Source organism: Lepisma saccharinum, chromosome 11, assembly GCF_977018435.1.
Source record: "Lepisma saccharinum chromosome 11, izLepSacc3.1, whole genome shotgun sequence".
NCBI classification, from domain to species: domain Eukaryota; kingdom Metazoa; phylum Arthropoda; class Insecta; order Zygentoma; family Lepismatidae; genus Lepisma; species Lepisma saccharinum.
Window position 1 is genome coordinate 63,924,612 of NC_139239.1, and position 20,130 is coordinate 63,944,741.

At 34.9% G+C, this 20,130-nt stretch overlaps 1 protein-coding gene across 2 annotated transcripts; it reads right to left on the bottom strand.

Moving 5' to 3' along the window:
- Positions 1 to 2,428: 2,428 nt before the first annotated feature.
- Positions 2,429 to 19,841, bottom strand: LOC145995289 (lipid storage droplets surface-binding protein 2-like). Of its 2 annotated transcripts, XM_083131883.1 has the most exons (6): positions 19,731 to 19,841; positions 13,574 to 13,697; positions 12,098 to 12,283; positions 5,588 to 5,774; positions 4,722 to 4,958; positions 2,429 to 2,601 (listed from the first exon to the last, which is right to left on the bottom strand). In XM_083131883.1, the coding sequence occupies exons 2-6, from the start codon at positions 13,691 to 13,693 to the stop codon at positions 2,591 to 2,593; spliced, it is 741 nt and encodes a 246-aa protein (XP_082988009.1). In that variant the 5' UTR covers positions 13,694 to 13,697; positions 19,731 to 19,841; the 3' UTR covers positions 2,429 to 2,590. The 2 variants fall into 2 exon arrangements, with proteins under 2 accessions (XP_082988009.1, XP_082988010.1); XM_083131884.1 differs by lacking the exon at positions 4,722 to 4,958.
- Positions 19,842 to 20,130: the final 289 nt, after the last annotated feature.

Genomic DNA, 20,130 nt, shown 5'->3' on the forward strand with positions numbered 1-20,130 from the left:
TGTAAGTGTTCCGTTTCGGAAAATTCCATTATAAATATTCAAAAGAAAATGGGGTCAGTCATATACTCTTCTGATGAAGATTTGTATCTTATCTTCGAATCGACGCGACCACTGCTTTAGAAATGTGTACCCCCCCCCCTTAGGCAAAGCAGCAATCGTCTGCAGCGTAATTGTCTGAGAGTCAATCTGATTCCATCGTTCCACACACATTTTAAACAATTTTCATATCCTTAAAGGAGTTTCCAAGAACTTAGCTCAATGAACTAACTAGTAGCAAGCACAATGTAGTATAATAAGTTTACAATTAAATGTTTTGAATTTCTGTGGTAAGGACTATAATGCTTAAAATTTATAAACAATACATTTTTTTTATTGGGCGAATTGATAATAGGTAATTTTAACAGTAGCACCTTCAGTCTGCTGTCAAATTACCAAAGGGGGGTACAACTCTATTTATGGATTTAAGGGGGTACAATGTACCCCTGTACCCCCCCGTTCCTGCGCCACTGTCTCTTCATCCCTCGAACAGAGTGCGTAAAATAATGTGAACCGTGTGGTGTAGGGGGATCGTGTTTGCTTGCGGAATGGAAGGTCATGGGTTCAAATCTTCTACTTTGCAAAAACCTTTTTCGGAAAGTAAACGAGTTTGGACGAGAATGCTTATCTACGTTTCTTGGATATTTCAGTTGATATTTATGCGATTTGCGTACATCATTTCCGGATGCAGAAAGATGCGATGTAAAGTAGTTTCAAACGTTAAATATAGCATAATATTTGTGGTTGTATCATTTGAAAATCCGACGTATATTTTAGGTCCGCAGTGAAAAGCACAAACAAAAGACATCGTATTTGTGTGTATGATGATGGTGGTGGTGGTGTTGTCGTCGATTTAAGTCTACCTTATGCACAGATAGGCTAATCGAGACTGGACCTACAGTTTAAACAGGAATCCAAACTACCAAACCATTGTGCAATGAGCCTCCACCTGATATTAAAACGGGGTCACATTGATTACAACATGCTGTTTAAGAACATGTATTTATGATATATTAATTCTTAATGTGTGTTAACATAGCTTTTGACAGCTGAATGAAAAGAAAGGTCTTGTCAAAAATCCTGCCAATCACTGAAAATTCAAGAAGATGAGTAGAAATATTCCCGAGGTATGCATCGCATAAATATTTACAGTGATCTAATATAATCTTATATTACATTATTACAACACTTCGTACTCGGTACAACAATAAAAAAAAATCAGGAGTGGGTGAAATTTGAACCTATGTTTCGTTCTTGACGAAAAAGCAAAACGAGACAACCGTTTACCAACTGCTCCAGGAGATTACTAACGTGACACACTGTAAAAGTTGATCTCAGCTGAAATATAACATTTTACCGGAGTTACAAACCATGTTTCGGCACAGATCAGGTAAAAGACACACTTTGTAGAATCATCCGGCATTGTGCAATTTATCTTTATTGTAATTTTGCCTAAAATCGAGAGAAATTTGCTTCATTGCATTGATATGCGATTTCAATTCTCTCCAGGTGGTGCAAAACTAGTTCAGTATAACCAACTGCACATAAATTCCCCTATTTTCTATTTCAGTACGAATACTCTTAAAAAAAATAATTGTATTTCCAATTTATGATTTTTGTTTAATTGCGTATTATATTACTGGTTTAGGGTTTCTAACTTTATGGAATATGAAAGAATGAAACAAATTCACAAGAGAGCCATTCCATATGAAATCAACAGCCCACAACCTGACCATCTGCGATTTTCATGAAATTTGGGGAGTTGAAACTATGAATGGAACTTAGTAACTATGAAGATTTTTAGTTTCGTGCGTCTTGTAGAATGTGAGGGAAGCAGCAATGAGTAGTTCAAATTGAATGAAGTCAGAAAATTCCACTCATTTGTTATAAAAGTTTTACATTCCTAAAATTTATTCCCAAACTCCACTAAGGAATAAATTCTATTATTTTCTTAGTATTCAAGGATTTCCCATATTAGTACTCGCACCCGCAGAGATTTCATAGTTTTTAGTGCACTGAAAATTTGACAAAATTTCTTCCTCTGTATAATATCTAAACATTCTTTATTTTATTAGCTACAAACAGATCCGAGTGTTTTATCTAGTAAAAATATTTTAAATGATTAGATGGTGGGTGGATCAAAGATGGGAAGGAAGCATCAGTTTCCTTAAGGAACAGGCCATTTTTTTTTTGTTGTTGTTGTTTTCATTCACATCAGCTATTCATAGTTATATTCTTAATGCTTTTTTTTAAGAACAGGTTTAAGAAAGACTAAGATCCTGGAACTCTGTAAGCCATGCCCATGGACAATTTTGCGATTGGACATTGAAATTTTCTTTTTCTGTACATAGTTGGAATTTATAGGTTACCTGATTATGCAATTAGAAATACATTTATATAACAAAACTGCTGTTTATTGAGCACAAAATGGATATAAATTAAGAATATAAAATAGCATTTCTATTTCTATTTAAGATATTAACAAAGTACTTTAATCTCTTCAGATTCATCTTGTAACATCCTTGATTGAGTAGTTATTTTTTTCAGATATATATCACTTTGCATCTGAAAGAAAAAGGCATTGCATTCAGTGTCAAACAGAAGTAGGTTCTAGTTGAATATATTTATTAGTTTAGATTGACTAATTCTTAAACCTTTTCCTGGCAGTGAATGATTGAGAGGTCTCTCTGGATATCAACCAGGTATTTCTGGATAGGCTTTTGAGCTTTCGGAGCTAACTTCACTCTCATCTTGAGAGATTCAATCCTATGGTACAGATACTGGGATTGAAGTTGAGTGACATTAGCTCTCGAAAGTGCAGAAGCCTATCCGGAAATCACCTCGATGTCCCAAGCATACCTCTTCATCATAGATTCGACTTATTTCATTTATAAATCACATGTATGCATTTACAAGCTGTGAAATCGGACATGTAAATTTGTGTTCACAATGTAATGAACTTTACGAAATATTAATACAATGAAATACAAGGATGTAATTAATACAATGAGATAAAATAATATAATGAACTAATACAATGGATTTAAACCTTAGCTTGTTACAGTTTAATGATTGAAGGAATACACGAGGTGTCATGCAGACTATGAGATTTAATTCTTTTATGGATCATTAGTTAAATCAGTTTGATCACTTTCTTTATACATACAGACAAAAATAAGATAATGATCGGAAAGGTTGGTTGAAAATTGGCTATACTAGTTCATCATTGCCTTAGTCCCCAAATCCATTAAGATATACTGTGCATAAAATTATATCATGAGGTGCAAATTATGATTGAATGAATTTATTTATTTATTTTACGCCAGACTCTCATCAGTCTGCAAAATGCAGCCTAGGGTGTACTATATGGAAGTGATGATGGCATTTGTGTGCCTTCTCAAAGGAACCTTACACCCTAGGTGCAAGTTAACTTGCTAGGTCAATTCCTTAGATAACTGGGACAGAATATCAGAACCATGATCTAGCAACAATTCTAAATGAATGTAATCTGTGCATTTTATGGAATCGAACTGTCAATGAATTTTTAGAATAATTTGTTTACTATTGTCAGAAAGTATCAATCCAAACTTCATCAGATACCTGATGCTAATGCTAAATTCAGAATATTTTTAAAACTGTGCCAGAAGTTTTGGGAAAAGTGGATTTCGCATTTTAATGACTACCATTTTTAAAACATTGCGATTCTCTCTCAAATAGTTTAGAATGATACTGTTGAGTTGTAAGACAGTTCCTAACACTTATTACTATTCTGAACAAATTTACTTGCTTATTGTTCAATAGCTACATTTCTTAAGTATCTGCATCAGTGGAAATCTAAGATTATGAGATTGTTACTATAGAATGGTATTGGCTCAACCTTAGACTTATTTATAAAATTGCCATCCAGAATCATTACCTAAAAAGGAAATTCAACCTGTGCTTGTTTATATAGTTGTTAGGTCACAAAAATATTTGGTGGTCTTTCTTTGTATACGAGATTTCTGTTTCAATAATTTTCACACAAAGATGTTATCTTTGACAGATTATCATATATTGCAGCATTTGAATATCATATCAAAAGACAATAACTGAAAAGTCATGAATTATTCTAATTCATTGCATCTAAGTTATCATATATATTGACAGGAAACCACTTTTACAGTTCAAAATACTTCCAAGTTATGTCAAATTGTGTTACGAACAAATGTTTCTGCACATTTATATCTTGTCAGTTGGTTGTTGAAAATATGAAGTTTGAATTGAGAACGTTGAATTAATTAAATATCCTTTATCAAGAAATTCGTATTTAAATTTCATACACACACACACACATTTTACTACACGTACACTACTAATTACAAATTAGCAAAGAAACAAATGTTCTTCTAGCATTTGTTTTGGCATAAAAGGGAAGGTGTAGTCAAAGTAATTACATGAGCTAGTTCTTGATAATTTAATTATCTCACCATTTTTACATGAAGGTGAATGTTTGCCTACAATCCCAGGCTAATGCTCCCATAGTACTACATATATGTAATCAGGTGTGTCAACTAACACACATGAAACATCATCCCTACACCAAAAGCAAAATTAATTTGAGTGAAAAGTTCATGTGTGCAAGGTGCATATGCACTGTATTAAGATTGACAATAAGTAATTGACAAAAATTAGTATGATACCCCCACCTGTTGTGAACATTGCTAATCTTCTGTAAGAAAAGTAATTATTGCTTGCAGAGATTTCTGGTCTACGATTTTGTGCAGCATTGTCTACAGTTGACATAGTAGGCTGTGATTGATCTAATATCCATTTGTCAAATTCTGCAGCTCTTGCAAGGACGAAACGCTGCCTCGTATGTAGTCTTTGTGGCACTTCGGGTTTCACAACTCTCTCAGTGGAAACATTAATTTTAGAACTTTCATCTAAAATATAGACAGATATAAACAAGAGATAAGTGTTAACAGGGAGATTAATATTAACTCTCAGCATAACATGAGGAATTATATGAGATTACGAAGTACTGAAATACTTCTTGAAATCTTCCAAGATAAAGGATACACAAGTCTGTTCTGTTTGAGAGATCAACCACAGTTGTAAGTGAACATGCTCTTAAAAGAAGGTCATCTGATCAAATGAGTCAAAATACTGAAGAAATGACGAAAGGCAAGTAGCTGAAGCCCAATTTATCGTGTTATTGAAAACAAACATTAACAGGGGTGAAGTAAAGTATAGATTGTTTGGTTCGACATGGTGAGAGCCAATGCGAATCAAAATTCCTCTTTGGTTACAAATTGACACAATGTTCCAATTCAACAATCTATTCTGATATACAGTATAACATTTCATATTGGCTGTAAGAAAGAATTGAAAAAAAATCCAACTGGGGATTGTACTATAATAATAGGAATATATTTACAGATTCTATTCATTAATACTTTTCTATACAAATATACAGTGTATCTACATTATAGTTCAGTGCAAACATGAAAATATTTCTGTAGAAACTTTCTACCCATACAAAAATTTTAAACTTTTCTTATAACATTTTTACCTTCTCTCTTCAGTAACTTCGATTCCTCTTCGCCATTGTCTTCCAAATTCTCTGATTCACTGATAACTTTGGAATTAGTCTGGTACACACTGTTAACCTTGCTCATGCTGTAAGTCTTAATAGCTTCGGCACCATTCACCACTGGTTGTAAAGTTGTACTGATGTAAGTTTTTGTACTTTCATACAGCTGCAAGTAAATGCCAATTGTTAGATTAAATTACAACTTGATGTGCAGACATTATAAATTCTACAATTGAATTCACTTCAGTACAGTCTGATTTTGATACTTAAATGATTCCGTTCTTATGATTAGAAACTTACTCTAGCCATTTTCAAAAATTTTATGCAGAATATACAATTAACTATGTAGCAAATTTTTGAGTATACACTGAAACATTCTAATTAGATTCAAGAAATTTTAAAAAAAAGTAAGTTAGTGCACAGGTGGTACTATATGACAGTGGCAGCTCTAAGGGGAGCTTTACCCTCAGAAATAGCACTTGCTTTGCCAAAATATGGTTAAATTAATATACATTTACAAACAAGGAGATTTGAATCTCGTAAGTGTTAGAGATTACGGCCACCTCAATTCCTGCGCTGCATCCCCAGCTGTTCTCTCACAGCATAGTGTGGCTCTTGTGCAGAGGCATGAAAAATACTCCACAGGAAACTAGGAAGGAGGTGGTAGCCATAAGACAACCACCGTACCCATTTTCGGCTGGCACGACGCAAGAGTTTTCGCATTGTGTTGACAGTTGCAAACTGACATATTTGTAATACTCGTTGCCTACTTGGGAAGAACAAAAGTAATCTTCCCAAATGTATATAACCATTTAGATAGATGCATCTAAAGAGCCATCCAGACCTTTTTTGTTATAGATTTCTTCCTTAATTAAAGATATATCCCTTGCTCTCACACACACAGACACTCATGTGTCGTAAAACACGAGTTCGTAACAAACGTATGCCGTAGATTACATCGAATGTGAAGCTGTTGATTAAACTAAGGGACAATGCATTTCGTAAATTCAAGTGAATCGGAACTGAATCTGCATGGAAAGAATACAAAGAATTGAGAAATTTCACGACATCCGTTATTCGGCAAGAAAAAAAAGTGTTATTTTGAGCATAACATCAATAAAACACCAAGACAACCAAAGCATTTATGGAAGCAGCTGAAATCTCTAGGCATTGGCTCAAATAAAAATGATCTCCCCTCCACGTTTGACAATGCGAACGAGATAAATGAACACTTTATTAATTCAATTGATAATCTAAATATCGACCAACGTCTGATATCTCAAGAATGTTTAAAATTTAGTAACCAAAAGTTTAATAATATGCTTCCCGAATTTGCTTTCAAAAAAGTGGATGGCTATACTGTAAGAAAATGTTTGTACGAAATCAAGTCTACTGCTATTGGTGCAGATGGAATATCAACTACAATGCTGAAGTTATCGCTACCTTTTATTTTGCCTATTATCACACATATTATTAACTTTTCGCTCGAGAAAACCGTATTTCCCAGGAAATGGAAAGAAGCTTTGATAACACCACTCCCTAAGACGACCCGACCAACTAATGTAAATGACCTTCGACCTATTAGTGTTCTGCCTGTGTGTTCAAAACTACTAGAAAAAATAATCTATAAACAGACATTTAGCTTCATTGCCCAAAACAATATTCTTCCACCCTCACAGTCAGGATTTCGGCCGGCACACAGCACTGCTACGTCTTTGCTGAAAGTCACAAATGACATCCTCCAGGCTATGGATAAGAAATTCCTCACTGCGTTAATATTATTGGACCTGTCCAAAGCATTTGATATGGTACACCATAAATTACTGCTCAGTAAACTGAAATATTAGTTTTTCACAATCTACTCTTAACTGGTATTTTTCATATCTAAGTAACCGAAATCAACGTGTAAAACTGTCGCCTACTTTATTATCTAATAATTTATATATTTCATCTGGTGTTCCACAAGGATCTATACTAGGTCCCTTATTGTTTACGATTTATATTGCAGACCTACCCTCAGTTGTCAAATACTGTAACGTACATTCATATGCTGATGACACTCAACTAACCAAATCATTCAATCCAACAGAAATTGCCATAAGTATTGAATACATAATAGGGTGCATGGAAAAAAACTTTTTTTCGAAATGTTAAGGTGGCTAGTGCGGAAAAGTGGCCATTTGTGATCAAAAACACGACTGATTTTTTTCAGATTTTTTGGAGGTCGTTTAGGTGGCGTGCATCGACCTTGAAGTTTTGATAGTGATTTGGTTATGCAACACTCACAACAATTTCACAAAAATGTCATTATTTGGCTATTTCATGTGTTTTTTTCTGCATTATGGTCATTTATTGTTTTGTTTATGGGAAATATGTTACATTCGTGCCTTAGGGGTGGTTTCCTATGATATTTACGTATGCTTTTGGTCAAAAATTGTCAATTTGAGGCTAAAAACTCCATATTTTTCTATTGATGGTTTCCAATTGGTTTCGACTGTGTTTTATTTGAAGGTTTTCCGATATAAAAGATTAAATAAAATATTTTGGCTTTCTAATTGCTAACAGCTCCTCAATTACTGTCCAGCGCTTCGCTTATTTTCATAGCTTATTATGCTTTGAAAATAACCCAGAGCTCACCACGAGGAGGTGGCTGGACTGCGAGCTCCACCCACCCAAATGATGTTGGCAAACATAATTTTACTAAGGGGCAGGTCAAGATTTTCTTCTAGTTTTCTGCTTGAACTTTATAGTTACTTTTTGTTCGAAATGTCGGCATATGTTCTCTAGATTCCAATTTCGCATTGATGTAGCCATCACGTGCGCTGGCACCGAAAACGGAAGAAGCAGCCTCTGTGATAATTTTCACAAGTCGCTCCACTCCTTGTGTGTGACAGGGGAAGTCTTTAATTTCGCTATATTTTTGTTTTTAATGTAGTCATCTACTTCTTCATTTGTAATATTATTGGTCAACGTAGGCTCGTGGAGGGAGCATGAATCCCAATAAACCATGTCATAGTATTGGTCTGCATTAAAATTGATGGTTGGTAAAACAAAAGTGCAAATTCTTTTGCCTTTTTTCAATCCTCTTGCTTTCTTAATTCTTTGCCAACCAAAACGTCTTATTTCTGGGATTTTGGCGGTTATTAAAGCCAGCAGGAGATTTTCAGAATGGGCCAAGAATGAGTTTTGTTGAATGACCCTATTAATCAGATCTCTCAAGTGGTGTGGGAGAAATCGGGACAAGTGGATCAAATTCCACATACTACATAATGAAGGTGTACGCACCGGTGTGGTTTGGGATCAAGAAGGAACCATCGATAACTGACGGAGCCCGATACCTCTGGAATTTGATCCACTTGTCCCAATTTCTCCCACACCACTTGAGAGATCTGATTAATAGGGTCATTCAACAAAACTCATTCTTGGCCCATTCTGAAAATCTCCTGCTGGCTTTAATAACCGACCAAAACCCAGAAATAAGACGTTTTGGTTGGCAAAGAATTAAGAAAGCAAGAGGATTGAAAAAAGGCAAAAGAATTTGCACTTTTGTTTTACCAACCATCAATTTTAATGCAGACCAATACTATGACATGGTTTATTGGGATTCATGCTCCCTCCACGAGCCTACATTGACCAATAATATTACAAATGAAGAAGTAGATGACTACATTAAAAACAAAAATATAGCGGAAATTCAAGACTTCCCCTGCCACACACAAGGAGTGGAGCGACTTGTGAAAATTATCACAGAGGCTGCTTCTTCCGTTTTCGGCGCCAGCACACGTGATGGCTACATCAATGCGAAATTGGAATCTAGAGAACATATGCCGACATTTCGAACAAAAAGTAACTATAAAGTTCAAGCAGAAAACTAGAAGAAAATCTTGGCCTGCCCCTTAGTAAAATTATGTTTGCCAACATCATTTGGGTGGGTGGAGCTCGCAGTCCAGCCACCTCCTCGTGGTGAGCTCTGGGTTATTTTCAAAGCATAATAAGCTATGAAAATAAGCGAAGCGCTGGACAGTAATTGATGAGCTGTTAGCAATTAGAAAGCCAAAATATTTTATTTAATCTTTTATATCGGAAAACCTTCAAATAAAACAGTCGAAACCAATTGGAAACCATCAATAGAAAAATATGGAGTTTTTAGCCTCAAATTGACAATTTTTGACCAAAAGCATATGTAAATATCATAGGAAACCACCCCTAAGGCACGAATGTAACATATTTCCCATAAACAAAACAATAAATGACCATAATGCAGAAAAAAAACACATGAAATAGCCAAATAATGACATTTTTGTGAAATTGTTGTGCGTGTTGCATAACCAAATCACTATCAAAACTTCAAGATCGATGCGCGCCACCTAAACGACCTCCAAAAATCTTAAAAAAATCAGTCGTGTTTTTGATCACAAATGGCCACTTTTCCGCACTAGCCACCTTAACATTTCGAAAAAAAGTTTTTTTCCATACACCCTAATACATAAGTAATGATTTGAGTGCGATAAAAACATGGTGTGATGCAAATGGCCTTAAAATTAATGCTAATAAGTCATGTTATACATTTATTGGAACTCGAAATGCTATTGGTTCGGTCGAGCACACTCATACAACAATTACAGTAAATGATGATGTCATACCTAGAGCTCAAGTAGTTAAAAGTCTTTGACTGATATTTGACACTCGTCTATAATGGAATGAGCATATTAGCCGCCAAATCAATAAATCATTTGGAACACAGATTCTTGTTTAAATTTAACAAACTATTATCTTCAGAAATCAAGCAGCGATTAGTTGAAACACATATATCCATTTCTCGACTATTGTGACGTAGTGTACTCTGGTAGAATAAATAAAACTTTACAAGCAAAGATTCAAAAATGCCAAAATGCGTGCATGCGGTTCATATTTTGCATCCCGAGACGTGAACATATTTTATCTTCCATAAATAATAAGAATATCCTCAATATGTACCGTAGGCGGCTACTGCATACATATTGCCTTATACATAAAGTTAGTACATCTGGCAAGCAGTCGTATCTGGCAGACATGTTGATCCCTCGCACCAGTATTCACAGCCACCATACAAGAAATAATTTCAAATTTAACCTTCCACTCTGCAACACACAGGCATATCAGTCGTGGTTTTCATATTTTGCTGCAAAAATATGGAGTGCCCTACCTAAGACCATGTCGAGCATATCTAAAATAGAATCTTTCCGAAATGAAGTAAAGAATTTTCTTTTGGCAGAGCAGAGATTGTGTTCAAATACTATGATGTAACTTGTATGTTTATGTTATGTATTTTGTCTACATGTTTTTATTTTTATTTATTTTTCATTCATTTTATTTTATTTTTATGTAGTTGTCTTTTCACAATTTTTGTATCATTTTATTCATACATTTATTACAATTATTTTATCAATAGATTTTGTAACTAAATCATACAGTTTATTGTACACTGTATTAATACTGTAATAACATAAGAAATGTAAATTTAAATGTAATCGATGACACGGGTTAGGTGGCAGAACAGCCTCAGGCTGAACCTCGCCCACGTAAATAAAGAATTTGAATTTGAATGTGTTGCAACTGACGTTGACAATGTTGAAAACATTTTCTGTAAAAAAGAATTTTCTAAATATCAAAGGGAATTTGCATTCTAGACTGTGTCTAATTGTTCAGTGTTTTTCTTTTTAGTGAAGTGAAAGTGTCCGATGGTGTGTGAAAGGAAGGGTAGTCAGTGAAGATGAGTCAGATTAGAGCATTATTATATAATAAGTTTTTCAAGGTACTATACAATATTAAATTAAAAGTTAAACAACTTGGCCGTCCCAAGCCAGATTTAAACATCAATTCTATTTTTTTTAAAAAATTAAATTGTAAAACTGACAAGACATCGAAATTCTAATAGTAGCATTTATTTCCTAGAAACTCTGGCTGACCTCCGTGCACATCATGCTACGATGCCAGGGATCACTGGTTCAAATCCTGACCTGGGCATGGGTGTTCTTTCCTTATCTTTGCAATTAGCCAAAAATAGCACAAATGCTAAGTAAAATAAACCAATCTTAGGAACTCTGAATTTTTGTCTGCAATTTTAGTAAACAAAGTTCCATTAAAATTACCTCTTTCATTAGATTTCTACGACATATGCTAGCGAAAATTTTTCGATTTCTTGATCACGTTGGCACTATCCATCATACTAGCCACCAGTCGCCACTGCTATATGGTGTATAATATTATGAGCAGTGGCACATTTAAGATTTGTATTTGGTACCTGGTGGAGTAAAGGAGTGTGTTTTAGCAATGCTAATTACAATGTTTGCAGTTAACACACCTTGCAATTTACAGCAAAACTTAACAAATATTACATTTACAAATAAATGAAACTTTTTCACGTTCAGTATCTTGTGACAAAAATATTTATGTGAACACACAAAAGTTAAATTTTTAAAATGTCCATATCAAATACAGTGTACAAACCTCATTGGGGGGTAGTTTGAGAGCTGGTACTTTATCTTCCACATAATCCAGACTCTTGCACAGAAAATCGTCGACAACATGCAGTGGTTTATCAATTTTAGAAGTTACAGGTCGAGCTTTTTCTACCACACCATTTAAGGTAGACTCTGCCAGGGATAGTGTCTTGTTCACCACTGAGTTGTAGGACTAAGATAAGGAGCAAGATGAAATTGCTTAAATTAAGTTTTACATGAGAAAGTGAACTCACTTGAAATTTCATTACACATTGTTATTCCTTAACAGGGTACAGTAAAATATTTTCTCAATTAGCAATCTGTGCGTGTGAAAAATCCTTGAAAAATCCATTCATATTTACCTGTCCACATGCAACAGTGTACTCAAATATCACCTAGAACTTTAATTTCTTCATTACATACTGTTCTCAGTAGAACAATGTGTGTGAATCATATGATTAACTTTGTAAATATATGTTGTGTGCATATCCAGATTAGGCAAATAACTACTTAATGAGTTTTCATTTACATTGAGAGCTTCTCAAATTTTGCATGTTAATTGGTCATTATCCATTGTCTAGGGTTTTTAACTACACTTATTCTAACACTACGTTCCAAGAGCACCTTTTGTCTAGTCTTCTTCAGAACAAATTTCTTATTGTCGAAGAACTGTGAGAAGAGATGCTGTCTTGAAATGTAGGGTTAGAATAAGTGTACTTAAAATCATTGGAAAAGTGATTTGGGATTTATGCAGAATTTTCCATCTGTGGTGTGAAAGTTCATATTTAGGGGGTGTTGGTCAAATTTAGAGCCAAAATGACCATTAATTGACCCTATGTGAGAAAATTTAGGTGCCGTTTTAAGAAATTTTGGGGGATGTTGGTGTATGGATAATTTACTGCAATGGGCAATGTCCAATTAACATTGCATGCTAATTTAGAATCATTGTTACGAACATTCAGAAAATTTCTCAGATTTATTCATCACCTGCTCGATCAACAAAATTGTCTTAAGATGACAAAACAAATGTTAAACAGTATCCTCAATTATATTAATTTTGGCAATATGTTAAGTTTTTCATATATATATCTTAGATTACAAGGCTTTTGCAATATTTCAATCAAAACTGTCCACTTGATGAAACTGTGGTAAAAACATTGCCATAACAATTTGGTAATTCAGTGAACTCAAATGCCCTTAAAATCATCTTTAATCATGCATGTTTTTGTTATTTTGAATTTTTAATTCGTGAAGTTCGAATTAATTGTAATTGTAATTTCAGTTTAACATGTTGACATTCATAAAGAAGCATTGGCATTTCTTTACCCAGCTGACCTAAGCTCTTTTTAAAAATGACAACTTTTACACTCTCTACCTTCTTGTTCCTCTGAAATAATTTTGCATGTGTTACAAAAGTGCAATTCAAACTATTCCTGGCACATGAGTTTAAAGAGGAGAGTCCCTTTATTAGCTATTCACTTACCTTAACTTTGCCATAGCAGTCAGCTGCACGAGTCCATGCAGACTTGACAACTGGAATCTCCGATACACGAGAAAATGATTCCATGTGAGCTGGTTTAATATTTTCATTCGTTTCAGACATTCTTCTGTAAGAGAGTTATTTGTAATACCATGGGTTTGTAAATGAGTTCATACTTATACAAAGAGTGTGTATGTTAAAGCTAATTATAAAGATACAGACTAGAATACTTCCAGTTTTTAAAGCTAATTATAAAGATTCACACTAGAATACTCCCATTTTTTATATATTCTCACTGGCTGCTGGGTCATTCCATGCCAAATGATCCAATGATGGTTGCATGACCATTTTAGAAAAATTTCATTTTTAGTACATACGTTTGTACATATGTATTTCTAGATATCAAAATCAATGTTAAAGAAAAATTATTGTCTAGTTCTCCTGGGGCAGCCATTTTTCCAACATAACGCATGGCTTTCCTTGCTCATGTAGCACTTTTCAGAAACCTTAATATCTCAAAAACCATTAGAGCTAGAGACCTGAAACAAAATTCATTTTGTAGCTAATGAAGTATACTTTCTATGATAATCAAGTATGTTTTGCTTAAAATTGCATCGTAAGTACGAAAATTATGGTGGAAATTTGGGTAACAATAGTTAAAAAAATGTACTTTTAAGCACAATTTTTTCAATGAAGGGGTTTAGTCTAAGGCTTGATTTTTTTTTCATGTGTAGACCTGCCTGCAGGGTGTCTATAAATAAAATATCAGTGCTTAGAAATGCAACCCTTTTTACAGCATGGGCTCAAACATGGCAGTTCATTGAATTTTGACAGTTTTCGGAGTTAAATATCTTGGATGGGTCCTCTTGAAAAATTCTGAAATTTGGCACAAAGGAAGCCCTGCATGAACCTAACCCACAGTAAAAATCTCAACTTTTAGATTCAACTAGTTTTGGTCAATATGAGGTAACGTTAAGTCCCCTAATTTCTAACGTTTCAAAGTAAGGTTAAACTACATCCCATACTATGAATAATGAAGTCTTCTTTTTCTTTATTAAAGTTGGGTTAAATGAAACCTCAGAAAATATAGTAACATTAAGGTTCCTATACTTGACTTACCAGAAATTGAAATTACAAGGTATGACAATTGAAAATCTGCGAAACCTAATTGCAAAAGGTTTGATTTATTAGGTACCCATGACTAGTTGGTGTTGTCAGCTCCAAAACTGAATTTCCCTCACATTTTTTAAATGTAGCAGTACATGCAGCTTAAGATAGGCAGTGGCAAGCCCAGGAATTTTGAAAGGGAGGGGAGGGGGGGTTACATATACTTTTTTAGTATACTGCCCTGTTTTTGCCACATTATCCTGCCTTTGACGTAATTGTTTATGGAATACTAAGCCAAAGGTATTGGGTTATGACCCTCCAACTCCTCCTTGGGCACTCCACTAAAAGAAGGCTATTTATTTTGGAGGGTCAAAGCCGGTAGAATATATTTTTGGTTTCCTATATTTACTATGTCCCCCCCCCCTCCCAAGAAAATACCTTAGTTTAAGTAGGTGTGAGTCATGCGCAGCAGAAGATTCAGAGACAGGTTTTGATAGGATGCGAGGCAAGCCTGGAATTGATCTTTGCATGGACAATTTCTGCTGTCATTCTTCCTTTGCCTATGTGCCGAGAGTAGTGACTTGTGAATGTTAGTTATCTGTGACTGGAAATTGAGTGCTCTATAGAAATTTTAACTGGAGAGGACTGTCATAAACACATTTTTGCTAAGGTTCCCAAAGACCTAATTAATCTTAACGAAATCAGTGAAAATTATAAAACACTTCTTAGGTCAAGACTACAGGTGGATGACTTAGAGACAATGGTAAAGAATGTTGTGATCTTCAGAAGTGCCACTTCAAGAAAAAGTTAAGTAAGGGATTTTTTAAAATCAATTTGCATATGATAAGGCAAAAAAGTGTCCAGTAAGCCTTATACCAGTTAAATCAATATGCCTGGCATGTTGGAGTAAAATTTTCATATCTGGAGCAAGTGACTCACTTAAATGCCAGAATGGAAATTATGTCTTTGTGCTAACCCAAGAAAAACTAAAGGAATGCACAAAGTCTAGTCTGTTCTGTTTTTGATGTATCTCCTGTTTCAAAACTGAGGAGGCTGATTGCAGAAAAACAAAGTGTTCTTGCTCGAAAACTATTCACATTATACAAGGAGTGCGAAGGAAACTGGAAAGTTGCTTTTCACAAAGTATTAGAACTGAAGAAAGAAGGCAAGTGTGACAATCCTTTACGTGGCCAATACAATTATATAATGGAAATAAGAAAAATGTAAATTAGCGAAAACTAATGTTGAAAAGGTCAGAATCATCAGTTTTATTGATACCACTTTGTCAAGAAAAAATATATGTGATGAACTGAAGGTCAGAAATTAGGTGACATACGTTACCTCATATTGACCAAAACGAGTTGAATCTAAAAGTTGAAATTTTTACTGTGAGTTAGGTTCATGTGCCAAATTTCAGAATTTTTCAAGAGGACCCATCCAAGATATTTAACCCCGAAAACTGTCAAAATTCAATGAACTGCCATGTTTGAGCCCATGCTGTAAAGGTTGCATTTCTAAGCACTGATATTTTATTTACAGACACCCTGCAGGCAGGTTTACACATGAAAAAAAAATCAAGCCTTAGACTAAACCCTTTCATTGAAAAAATTGTGCTTAAAAATCCATTTTTTTTAACTTGTTACCCAAATTTCCACCATAATTTTCGTACTTACGATGCAATTTTAAGCAAAACATACTTGATTATCATAGAAAGTATACTTCATTAGCTACAAAATGAATTTTGTTTCAGGTCTCTAGCTCTAATGGTTTTTGAGATATTAAGGTTTCTGAAAAGTGCTACATGAGCAAGGAAAGCCATGCGCCATGTTGGAAAATGGCTGCCCCAGGAGAACTAAAGACGATAAATTTTTTTGAACATTGATTTTGATATCTAGAAACCTGTACAAACGTATGTACTAAAATCGAAATTTTTCTAAAATGGTCATGCAACCAATTATTTTAAAATTGGTTCATTTGGCATGGAATGACCCTGCTACATTAAGTGAGCAAATTTGATGCTCAACTCACTATCTCAGTTCCAAACGTACTGGATTTGAGAACTGGATAGAACATCCAGTGTGTCACCATACAGCACTGACAAAACTTCCAGACCTCCGAGTACACCAAAACGAACATCGTTTCTTGATAACATCTATCTTGAAAATGAAATTCAGAGCGATTTTGTGAATATCACTTTTAGTGGCATTACAAGGTCATGCACTTTTCAAAACCTGAGACCCATGTGGCCTGTTCTAAAATGAAATTACCCTGTTATGGATGTTGAACTTTGCAACTCCCAAATGAAAAATGTTACTGCGCCACAGTATATTTGTGCTATAGGTACTGCTTATTTTACAACACAGGTGATTTATCCCACTACCCATCGTTACTTGCAGTTTATGAATTCTTTAAAACATTCTCATGTACTGAATGTGACAAAGAGGTGGTTTTCATTTACGGAACACCTTGTATATAGTGCAAACAATCTCGAAATCATGTTGATTATTTCTATGACCAGAATAGATTAAAAATTGTATCAATTTCGTGCATGTCTATAATATAATCTTCAAGATGGCCACGTTTTAAATCTCAATATTGATGCATATGTTAAAGTTACCAAAGGCTTGTATGGTTTGAAAACACCAATGCGAGAAAAAAGAGGATGGTTTGTCATAAAATATTTAGATTAACTTTGAGGTTCATGCAGTGACATTTGGATTCAGGCAAGCGACCGATAATTATTCCATTTCACACAAATATATAATTATTATTATATATTGTGATATTACAATAAATGTTCAAGTACCCTATTGAAAAACATTAACAGTTGAGTTTTAAGTCCACTACATGCACAGATAGGCTAATTGGGACTGGCCCTACAGTCCGATCCGCTATGTGCCTCCACCGTGTATCAAACCCGGGACTCCTTGATTACATGGTGACAACTGCAAATCATTATCAACCCTTACGAAGTAGTATTTATTCTTGTTAGATTAAGTAATAATTGGTCTTTCCAAGGTTAATTATTTCCTTTTAAAATTTTAGGTACCCATTATTATTATAAATACTTGTTGATATATTAGTATTTGATGTGGAGGACGCCATTCCCTCTGCTAGGATGATTTACGTAAAACAGCCCTAATGCTCGAACATCCATCCCCCCTCCCCCCTTCGAGCACAAACTGTTAAGAAATTTTCAGTCTTCTTTTGCCTTTTTTGATTGCAGGAATTTAATCTTTTTCCACTCCAAATAGTGGCGCTTCACGTATTTCATGCGTTGCAAGATTGAAGCATAATAGAAAGATATGAGCAGAAGTTAGTTCAAGGGCACGATTTTACTCCTGATATTCCATACCCTACGACAACCTGTGTTGCATTATCTAAGCCAGTGGTTCTCAACCTTCGAGAGAGTCTGTAAATTCTTCATAAAACTATGCCCCGATAGCAAATAACGTATTATTTTTTAAAAAATTAATATATAGCATGAAACTAAATACAAGAAATAAGAAATAAACCACGGCATTATTTAAAGAGTAATAGTTCGATTATGTCTACGCATTTTGACCAAATCTAATTAGGTTTAAATTAGTTGTCAACTACTGGATCTAATGAAATTTCCAGTTTCCTCAGACTATCATCATTAAATTAATTTTGTAAGTGTGGATTTTCATTCACATGTTGCATTTTGAACACCGAAAAATTCCATTGGTGACGTCGTCATCTTGTAAACAACGGGTCCCTGTTTTGATACCCGCTGGAGACTCATAGTAGTTCGGGTCCCACTTTAAACTTTAGGTCTCCCTCCAGTCTTGATTAGCCCATCTAAGCCTAAATGAACTTTAAAACTCATACTGAAAAATTCCAATTAGAATATTTCTAGTACAAAATATTTTGTTAATGAAAATTGCTGCGCAAAGTAAAACTACAAATTTCAGAACCTCTCCTGGCCCTGTATAATTGATGCTAGGGCCCACTACCGGACCGCGGCCCGGCGGTTGAGAAACACTGCTCCAAGCTCATGTCACTGCAACTAAACAACTCGTATTCAAGAATACGTGCGTGGCTTTATTTCTTTCCCAAAAAAAGAACAGCCAAGATCTACGAACACTTCTATGTCACAATGTGGACTCAAAACCTTTTTGAGAGACTTCCGTTGTCCTGCAAGAATGAAATAAATTAACTGTATAGTATAATTTATAGGACTCTTGCAGATATCCATGGTCGGGAAGGTAAAAGCTATTTCTTCAACGAGTTTCGGCTGGCCAGGCCACAGCCCTGAGTCAACTTACCAGGCGAAACGTTGAAAAAAATACAAAAGTCAATGAGGAGCACGCTGCAAGCATAGGCAAGGGGTAAACGATCAGATAATCGAGTTTCTCCTGGACGGAGAATAGCGCAGTCGAAAAGGAAGCACGAAAACTTTGTAAGTTTCAGATTTTGAGAACACTATGGTTTTAGCAACAAATGTACGAAATATTCTACGAAAACTTCTGAAGAAATCTACAAAAGTGGCGCTTGCCCAGTCTCGGTGCACGCTACTGATTGAAACTAAAAATACAACAAACATCTGGTCTCTGCAAATGTCACCTTACTTTCAAACTATCAACTATGGCAAGTCTATTAGGAAGGAATTAAGTTTTTCAGTTTGTAAACAAATTTTCATGTTATCAGTTAATACTATTATAGCTATCAGTTTAATCGACAATAATTCTGTTTGAATGATGCCTTCATTGGATAAGTTAGGCCTGCTAGATTTAGTGTCGTTAGTAATTCGAAGTTAAAAGTTACAAAGGCGTTGCACACCATCAAAGCTTATTTAAGACTGACTTTTCATCTTCCAAATGCTTTTCTCACCCTCCCGTAGACTTTATAAGAAAATATACAGCATACGGAAGTCAGTTCTTCCATCGTCCTTCACAACTCATCATAGCTAAGATGTTACGAATTTATCTTCACAACTAATAAAACAAACAAATACAACAGCGTCTACATCTTTATGAAGTTAGTGCAAAATAGAAATCGTTTTAAACACTTCCCCACGCTCAAAACACACCTGAATAAACAGCTGTAACTTGTAACCAGTAGGAACCTTATCTCAACGACACCAACGCTTGCAAGTGTGTGCAGAATTCGGTTCGAGGCGCACGTAGCAAAGTGTGTTCGCTAGATGGCGTTTGTGGTTAAATGGAAAACCAATCGTTGGGCTTGTTTTAACGAGCAAACAGAATCGACAGTGCCTAGAGTTTTGAAGATATGTCCATTTTCTTCAAGTAGTGCGTGTTACAGTTAAGCAAGAAAATAAAGTCGTTTAAAGCATTTGCCACTAGTAATTGGAAATGTTAACGTCAGAAGCACTTTTGAATGAGCAGCTCGATATGTGAAAATTGAAATTCTTGCTGAAACCGATAAAGTGCCGATATAAAATTTATCGATACTGATAACTGATATTCTAC